Raw genomic sequence first — 17,308 nt, 5'->3', positions numbered from 1 at the left:
TTTATATTCATATTGATTATAATCTATATCTATATTGATTATAATTACGTTAATTATATTTTATTGGCTAGACGTTTATATACATATTGTTTTGCATTTTGCATTCATACTGATTATATTTTATATCCATATTGATCTTTTTTTTACTCATGTTTTTTTGCAGGGGAGTACACCCTAATGCTCTCTGCTTCCAACCGCTATGAGAACAAGACATGCAAGGTCGACGTATACGTCTTCAGCATTCTGACAAGTGTGCAAATCGAAAATTACCCACCAGTCCTACGTGCCGAGAAACCAGCTGACTTTGAGGCCCACCCCTTACCGTCTCCCTACGGCATCATCTACACCTGGAACTTCGGTGACAATTCGAGTATCCAGCAGGGACGTGAACGCAGGGTTCCTCACGCGTACGCTCACAGCGGTGTCTACAACATCTGCGTGATTGTGAACAACACCATTAGCTGGACAGGCACTTGTGCGGAAGTTACCGTCTATGAGGACGTTAAGGGCTTGGAGGTGGTTTCGTCTGCTCCCACCGAACGCAACACGCCTACCATCGTCACAGCAAGTCTAGAAGGAGGTAACAACGTAACATGGAGCTTTGACATGGGTGATGGAACGGTGCACACGGGTGTGGAACCACAAGTTGAATATAGGTACATGAAAGATGGAAATTACACGGTTAACGTCACTGCAAAGAATGCTGTGAGCTCTCAGTGGGTAACCTTGCCTGTTGAGGTGTTTGTGCTACAAGTGTTATCGCTAGAACCTCCCGGGTGCATTCAGGAAAACAAAGAGGTCAGCTTCCATGCGTTTGTGTCAGGGAACGCATCAGGACATCAATACATGTGGAGTTTTGGAGACGGAAGCCCCAACGAGACTCAGTATGGAACGGCGCTGATAACGCACTCGTATGTTAAGAGTGGAGAGTACGATCTCTCGCTGGAAATGTCAAGCGAAGCCAACAAGGCCAATTTTTTCACAAGGATCTGCGTCCAACCTGAAGTTACAACAGTGTCTGTGTTTCCTCTGAGAACACATGTGAAGCTCGGCGAGGAGAGTAGATTTACAGTTACTGCCGTCCCTGAATTTAACTACACGTACCTGTGGGATTTTGGGGTACTTGACTCGAGAGGTCCTGTTCGGGGTGGGAAGGAGATGGCTTTTACTTTCAAGAGTCCTGGGGAATATCTGGTAACAGTTACTGTGCTCAACAATATCTCCTGTATCAATACCTCAGCTTCAATTGAGGTACAACAATCCGTTGGGTTTTTGCTGATCAGTCATAATGGAGAGAAAGGAAACAATCTTTCTTTACACCGAAACTATGCTTTCAAAGCATCCTCAGACTCGACGAATGCTATCTACATCTGGGAATTTGGAGATGGGACTCGACTAAATGGGACAAACGTATCACATGCTTACAATTCTTCAGGCAGGTTCAACATTAGTGTCACAGGCAAGAATGAAGTGAGTGAGACCAAAAATGAGATTTTCGTTGTGGTCTTGGCACCAATCACAGGACTGTCAGTAAATGCCAGCTTTGTCAATGTCCCTTTGAATGCTTCTGTCCACTTTGAGGCACACTTCGACCAAGGAGATGACGTCCGGTACTCTTGGATTCTTTGTGACCGGTGCACATCTATCCAAGGCACTCACACAATGTTCTACACGTTTCGCTCCGTTGGGACTTTCAATGTTATTGTTACTGCAGAGAATGACATCGGCACTGCTCAGTCCAGCATTTATATCTTTGTGCAGCGTGAGTTGGAGGGCTTGCATATAGTGGCTGATGAACTTATTGAAGGATGCTGTTTTGCAACCAATCGTGTCCTCCACTTACAAGCCTCATTAAAAGAGGGCACCAACATGACCTTCAGCTGGAACCTTCTGAGGGAACATGAAAACCATGACCGCAACTTCACGGGCAAGACCATAGACCTCAATTATTCCACCCCGGGTCCTTGTGAGGTGCTTCTCAAAGCAACCAACTTGCTTGGCCAGCTGGCTGTGAACAAAACTATTGAGTTTCTGGATCCTGTGAGGGAGCTGGTCCTCGAGTCTTCACCAAACCCTTCTGCAGTAAACGCCATGACGACTATGACGGTATCTGTAAGTTCTGGGACGGATCTCCATTACAGATGGTGGGCAGATGGTGACCTGTTAACATCTGACATGTCCTCCGTCGTGCACAGTTTCAGAAACCCAGGTTTGAAACTGGTTAAAGTGGAGGTTTCCAACAAAATCAACACTGAAATGGTCTCAAAGTGGATCAGCGTTCAAGAACCGATCTCTGGATTGAGTTTCAGTGCCACAAATGTTATAGAGAACTTTGTCGCCTCGGGGGACAATGTTTCTCTGTGTGGAGAAACACGGATGGGATCCAACATTTCATGGATGTGGCTATTGCCAGACAGCACAAAATCAAACCAGCGTGCCACCTCCTACATCTTCCTTAAAACGGGAATCTTCAGTGTCGCTTTGAATGCCTCTAATGACATCAGCAGAGAATCGTACTTGCGTGACTTTACAGTTCAAGACCGTATCCAGGGTCTGGAGCTCAGGGCCAGCAAACAAATTGCTGCGGTTGGTGAAAATGTTGAGTTTACAATCTCGGTCTCGTCTGGAACTTCTGTTAATTTCATCCTGAGCATTAGTGGTGATGCAACTGTTGTCCTAAACAATCAAACGTACATCCACCAGTTCACCAGTGTGGCCAAGTACTACGTCAACCTTACTGCCCACAACCAAGTGAGTTCAGAACGAAAGACTCTGCACATTGAAGTGATGGAGCCTGTGACCAAGTTGACCATACTGGACTGCTGTGATGCCGCTATACCTGTCGGAGTACCTAGGTCTTATGTAGCAAGCACTCCAACACGTGAGCCACTCACCATCCTGTGGACCTTCGACCTTCATCATGGTCACAAGATTTCCCGGGTTGGCAAGTCGGTGACATATGCACCAGATCAGCCAGGCAATCTGACCATATTCCTAAGAGCATTCAATTCCCTGAACGGTCTTAATGTGACCAAGGTTATACGAGTTCAGAGCAGTATCAGGTCAGCCTTCTTGGATGCTCAACCAAGCGACACCTTTGTAAACAAGACGGTCAGTTTCCATGTGGGAATCACTCCTGTTTCCACTCCAGCAACATATCAGTGGAACTTTGGGGACAGTTCTTCAACCACTGTCACAACTACACCTTCCCTTAGCCATATCTACTTCATTCCTGGTCACTATGTGGTGCGAGTTAACATCTCTAACCTTGTGAGCTGGGTTACAGCACAGACTGAGATCAACATCTCTGTCCTGAAGTGTGACGAACCAGAAGTTCAGATCATTCAAGCTCCACGACTTGCTATCTGGCGGTACCAGCCAACCTTGGTAGAGGCCAGTGTGAACTTAAAAGGCTGTGCCCTCTATGGAGTAGAGTACCTTTGGGAGATCCTCACCTCCCCTCGCTGTCAGGATGAGGACAAGAAAGGTCCGCCACCATCCAAGGTCCGTCTCCCAGCAGAAGTCAACGTCCGGAGACTCCAGCTTTCAGTGCCCAAGATGTCGATTTACGCTGGGAACTACACTCTAGTTTTTTCTCTGTCTTATGAGGGAGTGCCACTACGTAAAGCAGCCTGTCTCCAACTTTCGGTGATGTCCAAAAAACTGGTGCCCATCATTGAGGGTGGCACATACCGTGTGTGGTCTAAAACTCAGGATTTGCATTTGAGCGCAGAGCAATCCTACGACCCCAATCTGGATCCGGAGAACCAGTCCCTGCTCAGCTACCACTGGGAATGTGTGAGCACCTCAAAGGTAATCAAGATTGATGTCACAGATAAATGCTTTTCGACGACTTAAACTTTCTGATCCTCTTGCTCACTGACAATGAAGGACGTAAATGGATTTAGGCCAGAGGTGTCCAATCCTGCTCCTGGAGGGCCACCTTCCTGCAAATTTTAGCTCCAACACATCTGCCTAGTGGTCCTAAAGACCTTGATTAGCTTGTTGATGTGTGTTTAATTGGGGCTGAAGCTAAACTCGGCTGGAAATTGACCCTCTAGGAGCAGGGTTGAACGTCCTTAATCTAGACCGTAAAATAGCTAAAGATGTAAGAACAAATGTGGCGGCTGATGCATCTCAAATACGTTTAGACTAGAGGTCGACCGGTAATGATAACTAAGTAGGGCAGTACCTACCGATAACCGATTAATTAACCAGTAGTTTTTAAAACTGATACTGAATCAAAATATCAAAAGTAAAATAGTGCTGAACTTTTTACAAAGATAAACTAAATTAATAAATATTAAAGTAAATAAAAGATTTAGCAACTTAGCTGGCTAACGAATGCTTAAATGTCCCCAGCTGGATAATAAACTAATGCAAATAGACCGTAACAATCATGACATTTGTCACATGTTTCAGATTTGCGTGTATTGTTAAGAGAGAGGGTTGGAGAGTTTAAGTAATTGCCATTTTTAAAAACGCTCCTAACAGAGTTTTGAATGTGTGAATTTGAGGGAAAAAAGTGTTTTAGTATGAGGGACGTTTAGCATCAGAGGCTTGAATAAGTGCACAGCAACTCGGAAAGACGAAATATGTCAAGTATGAGCCATAAAAGTGGATGTTTGGGTGGTGTATACTTGAGATCAGTTACATAACCAGCAGGGGGAAAAACTCAGCATTCCTCCGAGTTCTCCCAGCCTATCAGAATTACTGCCGGAGGGGAGCAGAGATTCCTGCTTTTTATTAAAACATTTTATCACTGACAGAAATTCAAAGGAATTTTATATCAGGTATAATGGAATATTTCAAGCTCAAAAATAGCTCTTAAGCCACATTAAAAATGTATGAATGTCATTGCATTAAATAAAATATAAAACCAAATGGTATTTATTTTAATGATAGTGCAAGATAGTGTTTTTGTTGAGCAGGTGTCTATGCTGGTGTCTTGTATATCCTGAGGCAAATGAATGAGATGATTTATGACCAAATGCAGCTTTTGTAAAGCGCCTCTTCACTCCACCACACAGGGTCCAGATCACTGTTCCACTTTGCATTTCGGGTTGGGACCGAGCGACCCGGTTCTGGGAATCTCTGGGTCCGAACTGGACGTGGACGTTGAGTATACCTTCCGCCTGACCGTCAGTAAAGAAGGCATGACCCCGGAGTCCACGAACCAAACGGTGAGGGCCCTGATTGTAGATTACAATCTTTTCGTAACTACTGTGTTTGAATTTGCTAATTCATTAAAAGACATTCACCTCACTCTCTTTTAAAATGTTGCATATTTTGTGCATGAAAAACCCTGCATTACTCCCCGCAGTCCAGTTTAAGTGAATAGAGCAGCACCATTTAAATGAAGTCATTGTCATTCTTTTCAGTGCAAACACGCCTCTTTTCTATGTAAATTAGGCTCATTATTGAATACTAATTATTCAGAATCAAAAACTCAAGGCTTTTTTGAATGCCACAATCAACGTCACGCTGTTGCCGCCCCGGTATGGAAAGCTGATCTTATTTAAAATCATTTCTTTAGCGATCATGACCACAGAAAATGATCAAATGAGGAACAAAAGCACATCCTCCACAACCTCATTACTCAAAAGTGGCCTGCAAGATTGTGTTTTTTGGGGGTGTATTTGTGCTGTTACCTGATTTGCGTATTTACAATACTGAAGCTCGAGCAAAAACAATGCATGCAAATGATCAAAATTATGAGCATCTGAATACCCACCATTTTGTTTTGTTCTACAGCATTGAAATTAGTCGCTATTATCATTACAAAATATTCATTCTTATTTAGCACGCTATGATTAACTGACCCAAACAGGTCAAAGGAAGGTATGTTACATAATTCAAAACATAATTAACTTGCTTTTTTACTTTCTGACTTTCACAATGCCAAGCTACATGTGAAAGCCGGATGTGATATGCTAAAGGGAACGTTTCATGAGATTTAACTTTGAAGGTCTGATTGCTTTGGGAACCGTGATGAAACCAATGTAGAGTCCTTTTATTTCCTCTCAATAGTTGAACAGAATTTATTATTCCTGTGTCGCAGTCAGAACAGTTCAGGGAGATCCGTCAGTCTCAGCGCTAACATTGAATGTATTTCAATCAAGTTCAAAAGAGTGAGAAAGGGTTTAAATGAATTGGGTTCCATGGTCAACAGAAAACATAATTGCATAACTTCACTTGACTTCACTCTTTTTCTGGTCGCAGGTGTGGGTACAGAGCGGTCGCATCCCGATGGTGTCGCTGGAGTGTGTGTCGTGCAAAGCTCAGTCCCGCTACGAGATCAGTCAGAGCTCCTACGTGTACTTGGCCGGCACCTGCAATAACTGTCACAGCTCACACAGAGGGGTGAGAACGACACTCACATACTCATGACACGCCGCCATCAATCATAGGGTTACTATTAAACCTGTTTTGCCAATGGGAAAGTCTCCAAAATCCCAAATACTCCTTCTGTTTCGGGCTGGGGTGTGTTTCCCGTACGTCGACGTAACCCGCTGCTTCACTACCATAGTACGATGCATCGTTGAAGAGATCAACTAGCTATTCACGACTGTTTCCCGAAACCGTATTGTCGCAAATTGGTCGTTCAACCACGTTGGTTAATGATGTCACGCAGGTGGTGGAGTGATATCTACTTTTAATAAATAAAAGTGTCCACGTGTCATACAAACAAGAAACTGCTTCTAACCACAGTTCGAGATCTGTCGTTCAAACCACACAACTTTGCGATGCTGTTTGCGAATGTTCGTTAGAACGATGGTTTCGGGAAACACCGACTCGTTGAACGGCTGATTTGACCATAGTTGGCTAACGATGCGTTCGGGAAACACACCCCTGGTCGGGACGCTCAAACAGTTTTTGTGTAATGGACAGCATGAAATCATAACTGAACTGTAGTTTTAATCCATGTCTATTGGGGGTTTTGACCAGTGAAAGGCTTTAGCTTTCTGAAAAGCATTGAAAGCAGCATGATATCATCATTTGTCCCTAGGAATTACATGATCCTGGGAATGGCATATTTGGATTTAGTGAGTCACTCGTGCCTTATTTATTAGAGGAAACATGCCGTCATAATGTATTGAAGAGAGCTTTACATGGCGAGATAGCAGCATGATGTCATTCTAAAAAGGGAGCGAGAACACTTCTCTTTTTTCATGGGCATTCCTCCTGCTTTTTTCCATCCTGCTCTCTGATAATGTTTAGACTGAGACTGGAGTGATGTTATGGTTATGGGAACCAAAGGAAGGGAAAACCTGAGTGGGCGTACAGGTTGATGATGTCATCACTGTGTTCTGTGTGATGTGATGTGTTTAGCACATCTCGTTAAACACACACAGACATTTACTTGGTGACCAGGCGGTCAAACACTCGGTCTGATACCCATGAGTCAGTAAATATTATGGTACCTTTCAGGGATGCTTATCTAGTGGTACAAACATGAGTGCTGATCGGGATTGATGCTGATGGAGGTCACTGCAGGGTTACTGAAAAACCTGCTTAAAGCTGTAAAGGCATTTGAAATAAAAATATATTTTAATATAAATATATTAAAATATTTAAAAATATTAAAATATATAATATTATTACACATTTATATAATGCATTTCGCGTGAATTTATTTAAAAAAATTATATTGTCAATAAAGTGTATTCAATTAATATAATTATTGTATTTAATTTTAATCAATAGATTACTTTAATAATTTAATTTAGTGATACAAATAAAACTGCTTATTTTAAAATGATATATTTAAATATTTAAGTGCTGATTCGGATTGATGCTGATTGAGGTCACTGCAAGGTAACTGAAAAACCAGCTTGAAGCTCATAAAAAAAAAATTGAAACATTTATTTCTTATTCTTTTAAATATGACAATTTTTGTAGCTACATAAAACTATATAGGCATTTAAAATAATAATATATATTTTTACTCCATTAATAACATTAATAGCACACATTTATATAACGCATTACCTAAATGTGTTCCAATAATATTTATATTATTAATAAAGTGAAGTATTCATTTGATTTGAATACATTTTATCAATTTTATAATTCACTTTTCAATAAAATGAAAACTTCTCATGAATAGTATTATTTTATTAAATAATAGAATTTTAGAACTAAATTGAATTATCTAGTTTGAATTTATTTATGACAATTTTTGTAGCTACATAAAAATACATTTGTAAAAATTATAAAATGTAAATAATTGTATAATGTAAACAATATTATAATTACTAAAATATATTATTGATTTTATGTGATCATTTATTAAAATATATAATAAATTAATATTATAATTAATATTCATTTAAATAGTTAATTTATGCTCATTTAAATAAATACATAAAAGTTGGTAAATATATACAAATGGCATTGAAATACAATGGCATTTTCTGTAACCATTTGAAATATATTTTATTAAAGATAAAAATATTAATTTATATAACGCATTTCATTTTAATAAATCATGTATTCAGATAACATTTATATTTTAATAAAGTGAAATATTACATAAATATAATTAATGCATTAAATTATTATTTTTTTCTTTAATAATAAAAACAACAGCTCATTTCACAATGATTTAGTGGAATATTTAAGTGTGTCCATATATGGAAGTGCCCCTGACATGTCGGCCATGTCTGTTGTCGCTGTTAGCGCTGGACGGCGAAGACCCGTGGGAACGAGACGCTGGTGCTGGATCTGAACACCACCACCACAGGCAGCGACAGCATGCACCTGGTCCTCAGACAGGGCATCCTCCGGGACGGAGACTCCTACAAATTCAGCCTCCATGTGACCGACGACAGCATGGACCGCGAGGGCGTGGCCTACATCGAGCTCCACCCAAACCTGCCGCCAGCCGGGGGGGTGTGCTCTCTGTGGGCCGACGGGGACGGGCCTCAGGTGCGCACGCTCATGGAGAGAGTGCACTTCAAGTGCTCAGGTGAGGCTGGAGGACAGCGGCTTCATTAGGGCTGGGTATCGATTCCGATTCCTGTTTCGATTCTGCTTATCGATTCCGATTCTTATCGATTCCTAATTTCGATTCCAATAAGGCAAAAAAAAAACTCAGATATCATTCACATTTAGTCTTATTGCAAAATATTTATTTGTTGCTCAATTCCATGAACAAAAATCAACAGGGTAAAGAACACTTACACAAGGAATGTTTACCTGTGATTTAAAAATACCATTAAAAAACAACAACTAGCCTAACTATTATTATCTGTCACTTTAAGAGTTGCCCAATATAGTTACACATGTAACTAGTCGTCTCGTGCTTGAACGGTTTAGAATCACATTTTCTGTGCACACGTTTCGGATGTGTGCGCAAGCACATAAAACGTCTCGTGCTTGAAAAGTCATATTGAAATGCTCACAGAGGAATCGATAAGAGGAATCGAAATTAAAATTTTATAACAAGTATTCGATTCCAATCGATTTCAATTCCCAACCCTAGACTTGATGTATGATTCTGAGATCTAGGTGTTGAACAATCACATCTCATGTTCAGGTTACGCTGATCTGGATGAGACGGAGTCGCCGCTGGTCTATAGTCTGCTGGCGGTGCGCTGCTCTGAACTGTTGTGCGAGGAGTTCTGTGTGTATAAAGGCACGAGTCCAGAACATTCGGCCTTCCTGCCGCCCGGCTTCGGCTCGGCCCAGTACAGAGTGTCTGCGTCAGTGATGGTGGAGGACCACCAGGGGGCGTCAGTCATGGCCATCAACAAGTAAGCCCCGGTTTGACACAAAGACTTGCTGTGCTCCTCTATCCTGAGCGTGTGGTGAATGTTGTGTAATGGTGTGTGTGTGTCAGGTCAGTGGAGGTGGTGCTGCCGGTGGTCCCGGTGGGCTTCAGTTCTCTCCCTCACTGGCTGAGCGATCTGACCCACTCCAGCCTCAGAGAACTGCTCCGACAGGGAGACTCACAGAGAGTCCGAGAACTCTCGCTCGCCCTCATCACTGTCCTCAATGAGGTGAGACGTCTGTCTGTCTGTCTGTCTGTCTGTCTATCTGTCTGTCTGTCTGTCTGTCTGTCTGTCTGTCTGTCTGTCTGTCTGTCTGTCTGTCTATCTATCTATCTATCTATCTATCTATCTATCTGTCTGTCTGTCTGTCTGTCTGTCTGTCTGTCTGTCTGTCTGTCTATCTATCTATATATCTATCTGTCTGTCTGTCTATTTATCTATCTATCTATCTATCTATCTATCTATCTATCTATCTATCTATCTATCTATCTATCTATCTGTCTGTCTGTCTGTCTGTCTGTCTGTCTGTCTGTCTGTCTGTCTGTCTGTCTGTCTGTCTGTCTGTCTGTCTGTCTGTCTGTCTATCTATCTATCTATCTATCTGTCTATCAGTCTGTCTGTCTATTTATCTGTCTGTCTGTCTGTCTATTTATCTATCTATCTATCTATCTATCTATCTATCTGTCTGTCTGTCTGTCTGTCTGTCTGTCTGTCATCTATATCTATCAATCTTTCTATCTATCTCTCTGTCTGTCTTTCATCCATCTATCTATCTATCTATCTATCTATCTATCTATCTGTCATTCTATTTTTCTATTGTTCTATCTGTCATTCTGTCTACCGTTCTGTCTATCTGTCTTTATCTGTCCCTCCATCCGTTCGTCATGGCCTTCTCCATCTGCTCATCATCTCGTGTGTGTGTGTGTGTGTGTGTCAGTATGAGCAGGGTGTGTCCCGCAGGCGTGAGCGCGTGTCTAAGGCGGAGCGTCAGTATCGAGTGAGCGTCAGAGGAAACATCACCAGAGCGCTGACATCACTGGACCTCGTCACCGTCAGTGACATCCAGCAGACGTCAGCGGCGCTCGCCCAGTGCACGGTGAGACGGGACGCCCCGCCTGGGCCCTGGACCAGTTCAGCAAGCAGTTCATGAGTTAACAAAGTCTTTCTTGTATGTGTGTGTGTTTAGGCGGTGAGTCGAGAGTTTGTGTGTGAAGAGTGTCAGAACAGCACTCTGAACAAACTGGAGTCGATGTTAGAGATCCTGCAGACAGACACTAAACAGGGCACAGTCACTCCGACCGAGATAGCAGACAACATCCTCAATATCATGGGTACGACACACACACAGTGAGAGCAAACTGAACCTTCCATTCCATTTTCTTCTACTAACACACTCGCAAACAAACAACCCCAGGGAACAAGCTGTTCACTCGTTTACACATTGCATGTTTTTTGTTGTTGTCCACAGTAATGTCTTTGATTTATCTTCATTTTGGGGCTAAAATTACCCTTCTGTTTGAAAGATATGTATATTTATTTATTTTTAAGGCTAATTGACACTTTAATTCATAAAAAAGATTATATTATATTATATTATATTATATTATATTATATTATATTATATTATATTATATTATATTATTTGCCACAATAATGTCTTCATGTTGGAGCTTTCATTTATAAGAGTAATTTTAAAATTATATTTCATTTTTCTCAAGGCTAATTTATACTTTAATTTATAGAAAGTACTGTTTAAAAATATAATTTAATATATTATATTACATTATATTATATTATGTCAGTTCAGTTATTTACTCATCTGCCATGTCTGTGATTAATCTTTAATTTGGGGCTTTTCTCAGCAGTGTAATTAAGTGCAATTCATTTAATGTTCTATTTAACTTTTTTTTTTTTTTTATGATTTGGCAGCCAAATTAAATCCAGTTCTAATCATTCTTACAGCACTTCTCTTCTGTTTGTGTTTTCACTGAGCCTTAAATCCTGCTGGTTTTCAGTATTCCTCCGCTCAGTAAATGAAACCTCCTGTAATTCCCCCCCGTCAGGTGACCTGATCCACCAGGTGAGCCAGACCTCCTCTCCGGCGCCGGAGGCCGAGGAACGCGACAGCATTTACCAGCAGCCTCTGCTCCTCCTAGAGGAGCATCAGCATCACCCGCTGCGAGTGGCGGCTAAAGCCTACACCCTGTCCTCCGTCCTCATGAGGATCCTGATGCTGGGCCGCGTCCTGAACGAGGAGCCCCTGATCCTCCGCGGGGCCGAGATTGCAGCCGCCGGGAAACGTGCCGATCCTCAAAGCCTGCTCTGCTACGGCGAGAGCGACGCGCCAGAGTGCCGGCGCTTCTCCATCCCGCGAGCGTTCAACGCTAGTCTTGGACGGGCAGCAGGGGGCGCCCTAACGCCAGGAGCCAACGGCGAAGACGGCATTGTGCAACTGCTCTTCCAAGTGGAGCCAAATCCATTCCCATTTAATTATGTCGCCAATCACACCGTGTCTACGGAGGTGGCATCCATGGAGTTCCGCACGGTGAACGGCACGCAGATTCCCATCTCGGATCTGGACGAGAGCCAGGCCATAACGGTTGCCGTCAATAATGGAAGCGTGGCCGGGCTGGACGCTAACGGATTGGAGGCCATCTTGGCGCCGGCGGGAGCCGAGAACGTCAGTCGCTGCAGTTCGGTCGTTGTGAGGGTGAGCACGAGGAACGCCAACAGACAGGCGGGAATCTACGTCCAACTCAACTTCACCGTACTGGACGGTAAGATGCCCGACACAAGGGGGGGCCACTGAGACGAACAACAGCTTGCACTGTCACAAACTGTGCCTAAAAACTAAATATATATATATATATATATATATATATATATATATATATATATTATACTGAATGAGAAAATATATATGTCCGACACAAGGGGAAGACACTGAGAGTAGACATATAGTTTGAGCAAAAATAGCTTGCACTGTCACAATATGTGTCTAAAAACAATAACAAAATATTTATATATTATACTGTATGAGAATATATATAGGTGTCATATCATAAAGACGTGTTGTTTCCGAAATTCAATAATTTGATTTTATATGGTCATTGTGCGTAAGAAAGTTGTTAAAATATTATCTGATTACTTAATATATAAAATATATATATATATATATATATATATAAAATACTAAATATGTAAAGAATAAAAAAGTAAAAATTAAATACTTTTCTTAAAGATGATGCTTAACACTTAGAACCCCCCCAAAAAACTTTTTTTCTTCTTCTTTCTGTTAAAAACTAGTGCTAGAATAAAATCATCATAATTAATTTCATGTTTTCTGATCAGCTGAGTGAGAAAATAACATTACATTTCATCAATGTAAAATGCGCGGAAAATCATTTTAAACATATTTCATAATATTTGATTAATAAAACACATTAACTAGGCACCAGTGTTATTTTAGGATTATTTGTGTTATTAAAATGTCTATTAATATTTTGAATTGGCTTTTATTTTTATTTTCATTTTAAACCTAGTTTAAGTTTTAGTCATTTTGCTATGTGCTTTTTGTTTTTTTAACATTTCTATTTTATTTTATTTCAGGTGTAGTAATTTTAGTACTTGAATTTACATTGCAATTTTGCCAAGGCAATTTTTCTCTTCGTTTAATTTTAAGTTTTTCACCTTTTATTTTATTTTAGCTTTATTTTATTTATTTATTTTTATTTTAGCTTTATTTCAGTTATCGAAAATGACTTTGAATACTTTGGGCAGATGCCCTGAAAACCCCTCTGTTCACTTGTTTTTGGCTGAACTAACGTGACTAGTAGGTACAGCAGCACATGGTCAGTGTTTATTAATGTATGTGTACCAACATTGTAAAAATCAACTTGATTTATTATCCCTGCAGGAGGGGAAATGGCATATTTAGGGAATTTCATCCTTCTTTTGAGTGTTTCTAGATTTTATGCATCTCTAACACCTACAGTGAGGAAAATAAGTATTTGAACACCCTGCTATTTTGCAAGTTCTCCCACTTAGAAATCATGGAGGGGTCTGAAATTGTCATCGTAGGTGCATGTCCACTGTGAGAGACATAATCTAAAAAAAAAAAAAACAGAAATCACAATGTATGATTTTTTAACTATTTATTTGTATGATACAGCGGCAAATAAGTATTTGAACACCTGAGAAAATCAATGTTAATATTTGGTACAGTAGCCTTTGTTTGCAATTACAGAGGTCAAACGTTTCCTGTAGTTTTTCACCAGGTTTGCACACACTGCAGGAGGGATTTTGGCCCACTCCTCCACACAGATCTTCTCTAGATCAGTCAGGTTTCTGGGTTGTCGCTGAGAAACACAGAGTTTGAGCTCCCTCCAAAGATTCTCTATTGGGTTTAGGTCTGGAGACTGGCTAGGCCACGCCAGAACCTTGATATGCTTCTTACAGAGCCACTCCTTGGTTATCCTGGCTGTGTGCTTCGGGTCATTGTCATGTTGGACGTCCCAGCCTCGACCCATCTTCAATGCTCTAACTGAGGGAAGGAGGTTGTTCCCCAAAATCTCGCAATACATGGCCCCGGTCATCCTCTCCTTAATACAGTGCAGTCGCCCTGTCCCATGTGCAGAAAAACACCCCCAAAGCATGATGCTACCACCCCCATGCTTCACAGTAGGGATGGTGTTCTTGGGATGGTACTCATCATTCTTCTTCCTCCAAACACGTTTAGTGGAATTATGACCAAAAAGTTCTATTTTGGTCTCATCTGACCACATGACTTTCTCCCATGACTCCTCTGGATCATCCAAATGGTCATTGGCAAACTTAAGACGGGCCTTGACATGTGCTGGTTTAAGCAGGGGAACCTTCCGTGCCATGCATGATTTCAAACCATGACGTCTTAGTGTATTACCAACAGTAACCTTGGAAACGGTGGTCCCAGCTCTTTTCAGGTCATTGACCAGCTCCTCCTGTGTAGTTCTGGGCTGATTTCTCACCTTTCTTAGGATCATTGAGACCCCACGAGGTGAGATCTTGCATGGAGCCCCAGTCCGAGGGAGATTGACAGTCATGTTTAGCTTCTTCCATTTTCTAATGATTGCTCCAACAGTGGACCTTTTTTCACCAAGCTGCTTGGCAATTTCCCCGTAGCCCTTTCCAGCCTTGTGGAGGTGTACAATTTTGTCTCTAGTGTCTTTGGACAGCTCTTTGGTCTTGGCCATGTTAGTAGTTGGATTCTTACTGATTGTATGGGGTGGACAGGTGTCTTTATGCAGCTAACGACCTCAAACAGGTGCATCTAATTAAGGATAATAAATGGAGTGGAGGTGGACATTTTAAAGGCAGACTAACAGGTCTTTGAGGGTCAGAATTCTAGCTGATAGACAGGTGTTCAAATACTTATTTGCAGCTGTATCATACAAATAAATAGTTAAAAATCATATATTGTGATTTCTGGATTTTTTTTTTAGATTATGTCTCTCACAGTGGACATGCACCTACGATGACAATTTCAGACCCCTCCATGATTTCCAAGTGGGAGAACTTGCAAAATAGCAGGGTGTTCAAATACTTATTCTCCTCACTGTATTTCCATTCATCCCGTCATCCTCAGATTCTCCAGAAACGTGGGAATTGGATCCATCAATCACGGCCTATCTGCACACTTCTGAATGGCCCAATGAATACAACAGCACTGACAGGAAACGCATCACGCTCAATATGACGCGGGGGCGAGACCTGGACCACCGACACTACACTTTCTTCCTGTCTCCAGAGTAAGAGACGTCAGCAATCAAACCTTTTAAGCTTTTAAGCAGACATTTCTAATGTTTTGATGTTTCTCACTGCTATATTTGGCTGAAAAATCCTGGAAGTGCATGTTAATGAAAAGCCATTCATCTGTGATAAATGATGAGTTTGTATGCGGGCGGCTCTTTAGCTTGCCAAATGAACATCAACAGCCCTTTACCGAGTGACTCATTCATTAATATCACCAGTGAAGATTAGTGTTTCACAAAACACAAGGAGAGTGGCTCTCTCCATTTTGTTTAGTTGCATCTTTGATTTTTAGCCAATAAAATAAAAAGCGTTTACGATGATGCACAAACTAGTCATTTTCACTGTGATTTCTCCATCAGATCGTACGACACCACGCGTGAGCACTTCATAAACGTGTCCACGGGCTGCGGCACAGATGATCCGGCTCTGATCCGGCTGGAGGTGGCCGTGTTCACGTCTTTATGCCAGTATTTCAGCGAGAGTGCCAGACAGTGGCGTACGGACGGGATGGTTCCTCTCCCCGAGACCAGCGTGGGCCGAGCCGTGTGTCGCACGCGTCATCTCACCGCTTTCGCCGCCAGCCTGTTCGTCCCGCCCGACGCCGTCTCCTTCATCATTCCCGTGAGTGTTACAACTCGACACGCCAGACACTTTGTTTTCCTTAATAGTAATTATCATTTAAAAATGAATAATTATTTTAGAAATTAATCATTTTAAAACAAACCTTCCTTCTGTCCAGAAATAGTAGTAATGGTACTTTCAAATAGTTTAATTAATTTGTTTATGTAAAGAATATTATATTCTATTAGTAATAATAATTATTTAAAATGTTAATATATGTATTTTTTTCTCAAGTTTAATATATACAAATATATATATATATATATATACATATATATATATATATATATATATACATATATATATATATATATATATATATATATATATATCATTTTATTTTATTTTTCAAAATCTATTTGCATAAATATTATGTTATATTACATTATATTATAAATTTTTTTAATTAGCCCTCCATCTGGACATAGTACTAATGATTCCATAAAAGTTACGTTTATTATATAAAAATAATATATGAATACTTAAAAAAAAAAAATTTAATGTATATATTACTGTATTTATATTATTATATTATATTTTCTCATAAAATAATATTTTTAAAATTAGATTTTTTGTTCTGACATAATAATTAGTATTTAAAATGTATGTTTTTATATTTCTGTTTTTCGCTAATTTGAAATATATTAAATATATTATTTTTAATTAATTTGATATATTTTCATTTTCTGAATATTTTTAATCTATACGAATTATTATATTATATGAAATTATATTATATGATATTTTTATCAAATATAATTTTTTTTAAATTAGGCTTCTATCAGTCTGGACATAATAGTAGTGATTCCTTGAAAGTAAAAAAATAGATGTATTGTATTATATTATGAGAGTTCTGGTCTGACAGCTGGACAGTAAGTGATAACTCAGTGTCACGTGTCTCGTCCCTGTCAGGAGCGTTCAGTGACTCGTAGTCTGGTGGTGGTGTTGGTGTGTGTGATCGGACTGCTGTGTTACGCTGTGGCCGGAGCTATACTGCGGAAGCTGGATCAGATGGACCTGAGACGGGCCTCTGTGGTCCCGCTGTGTGGGAAGGACGGTCTCTACAAGTACGAGATCCAGGTCAAGACCGGCTGGGCCTACGGAGCAGGTGAGATATCAGG

General features: G+C 40.6%; 1 protein-coding gene across 1 annotated transcript in view; it reads left to right on the top strand.

The window, feature by feature from the left end:
* pkd1a (polycystic kidney disease 1a) overlaps window positions 1-17,308 on the top strand; it is a 93,048-nt gene that overhangs the window by 51,013 nt on the left and 24,727 nt on the right. Inside the window, exons 17-28 of the mRNA XM_084402771.1 lie at window positions 164-3,813; window positions 5,031-5,183; window positions 6,223-6,363; window positions 8,683-8,971; window positions 9,542-9,758; window positions 9,845-10,004; window positions 10,714-10,872; window positions 10,963-11,107; window positions 11,840-12,553; window positions 15,400-15,562; window positions 15,926-16,187; window positions 17,100-17,295. Coding sequence (XP_084258897.1) covers window positions 164-3,813; window positions 5,031-5,183; window positions 6,223-6,363; window positions 8,683-8,971; window positions 9,542-9,758; window positions 9,845-10,004; window positions 10,714-10,872; window positions 10,963-11,107; window positions 11,840-12,553; window positions 15,400-15,562; window positions 15,926-16,187; window positions 17,100-17,295 — 6,249 coding nt within the window. The remainder of the gene's footprint in view (window positions 1-163; window positions 3,814-5,030; window positions 5,184-6,222; window positions 6,364-8,682; window positions 8,972-9,541; window positions 9,759-9,844; window positions 10,005-10,713; window positions 10,873-10,962; window positions 11,108-11,839; window positions 12,554-15,399; window positions 15,563-15,925; window positions 16,188-17,099; window positions 17,296-17,308) is intronic.

Source organism: Rutilus rutilus (genome assembly GCF_951802725.1).
Source record: "Rutilus rutilus genome assembly, chromosome: 2".
Lineage (NCBI taxonomy): Eukaryota > Metazoa > Chordata > Actinopteri > Cypriniformes > Leuciscidae > Rutilus > Rutilus rutilus.
Note: the sequence above shows the minus strand (reverse complement) of the source record. Positions and strands in the feature narration are given on the sequence as shown.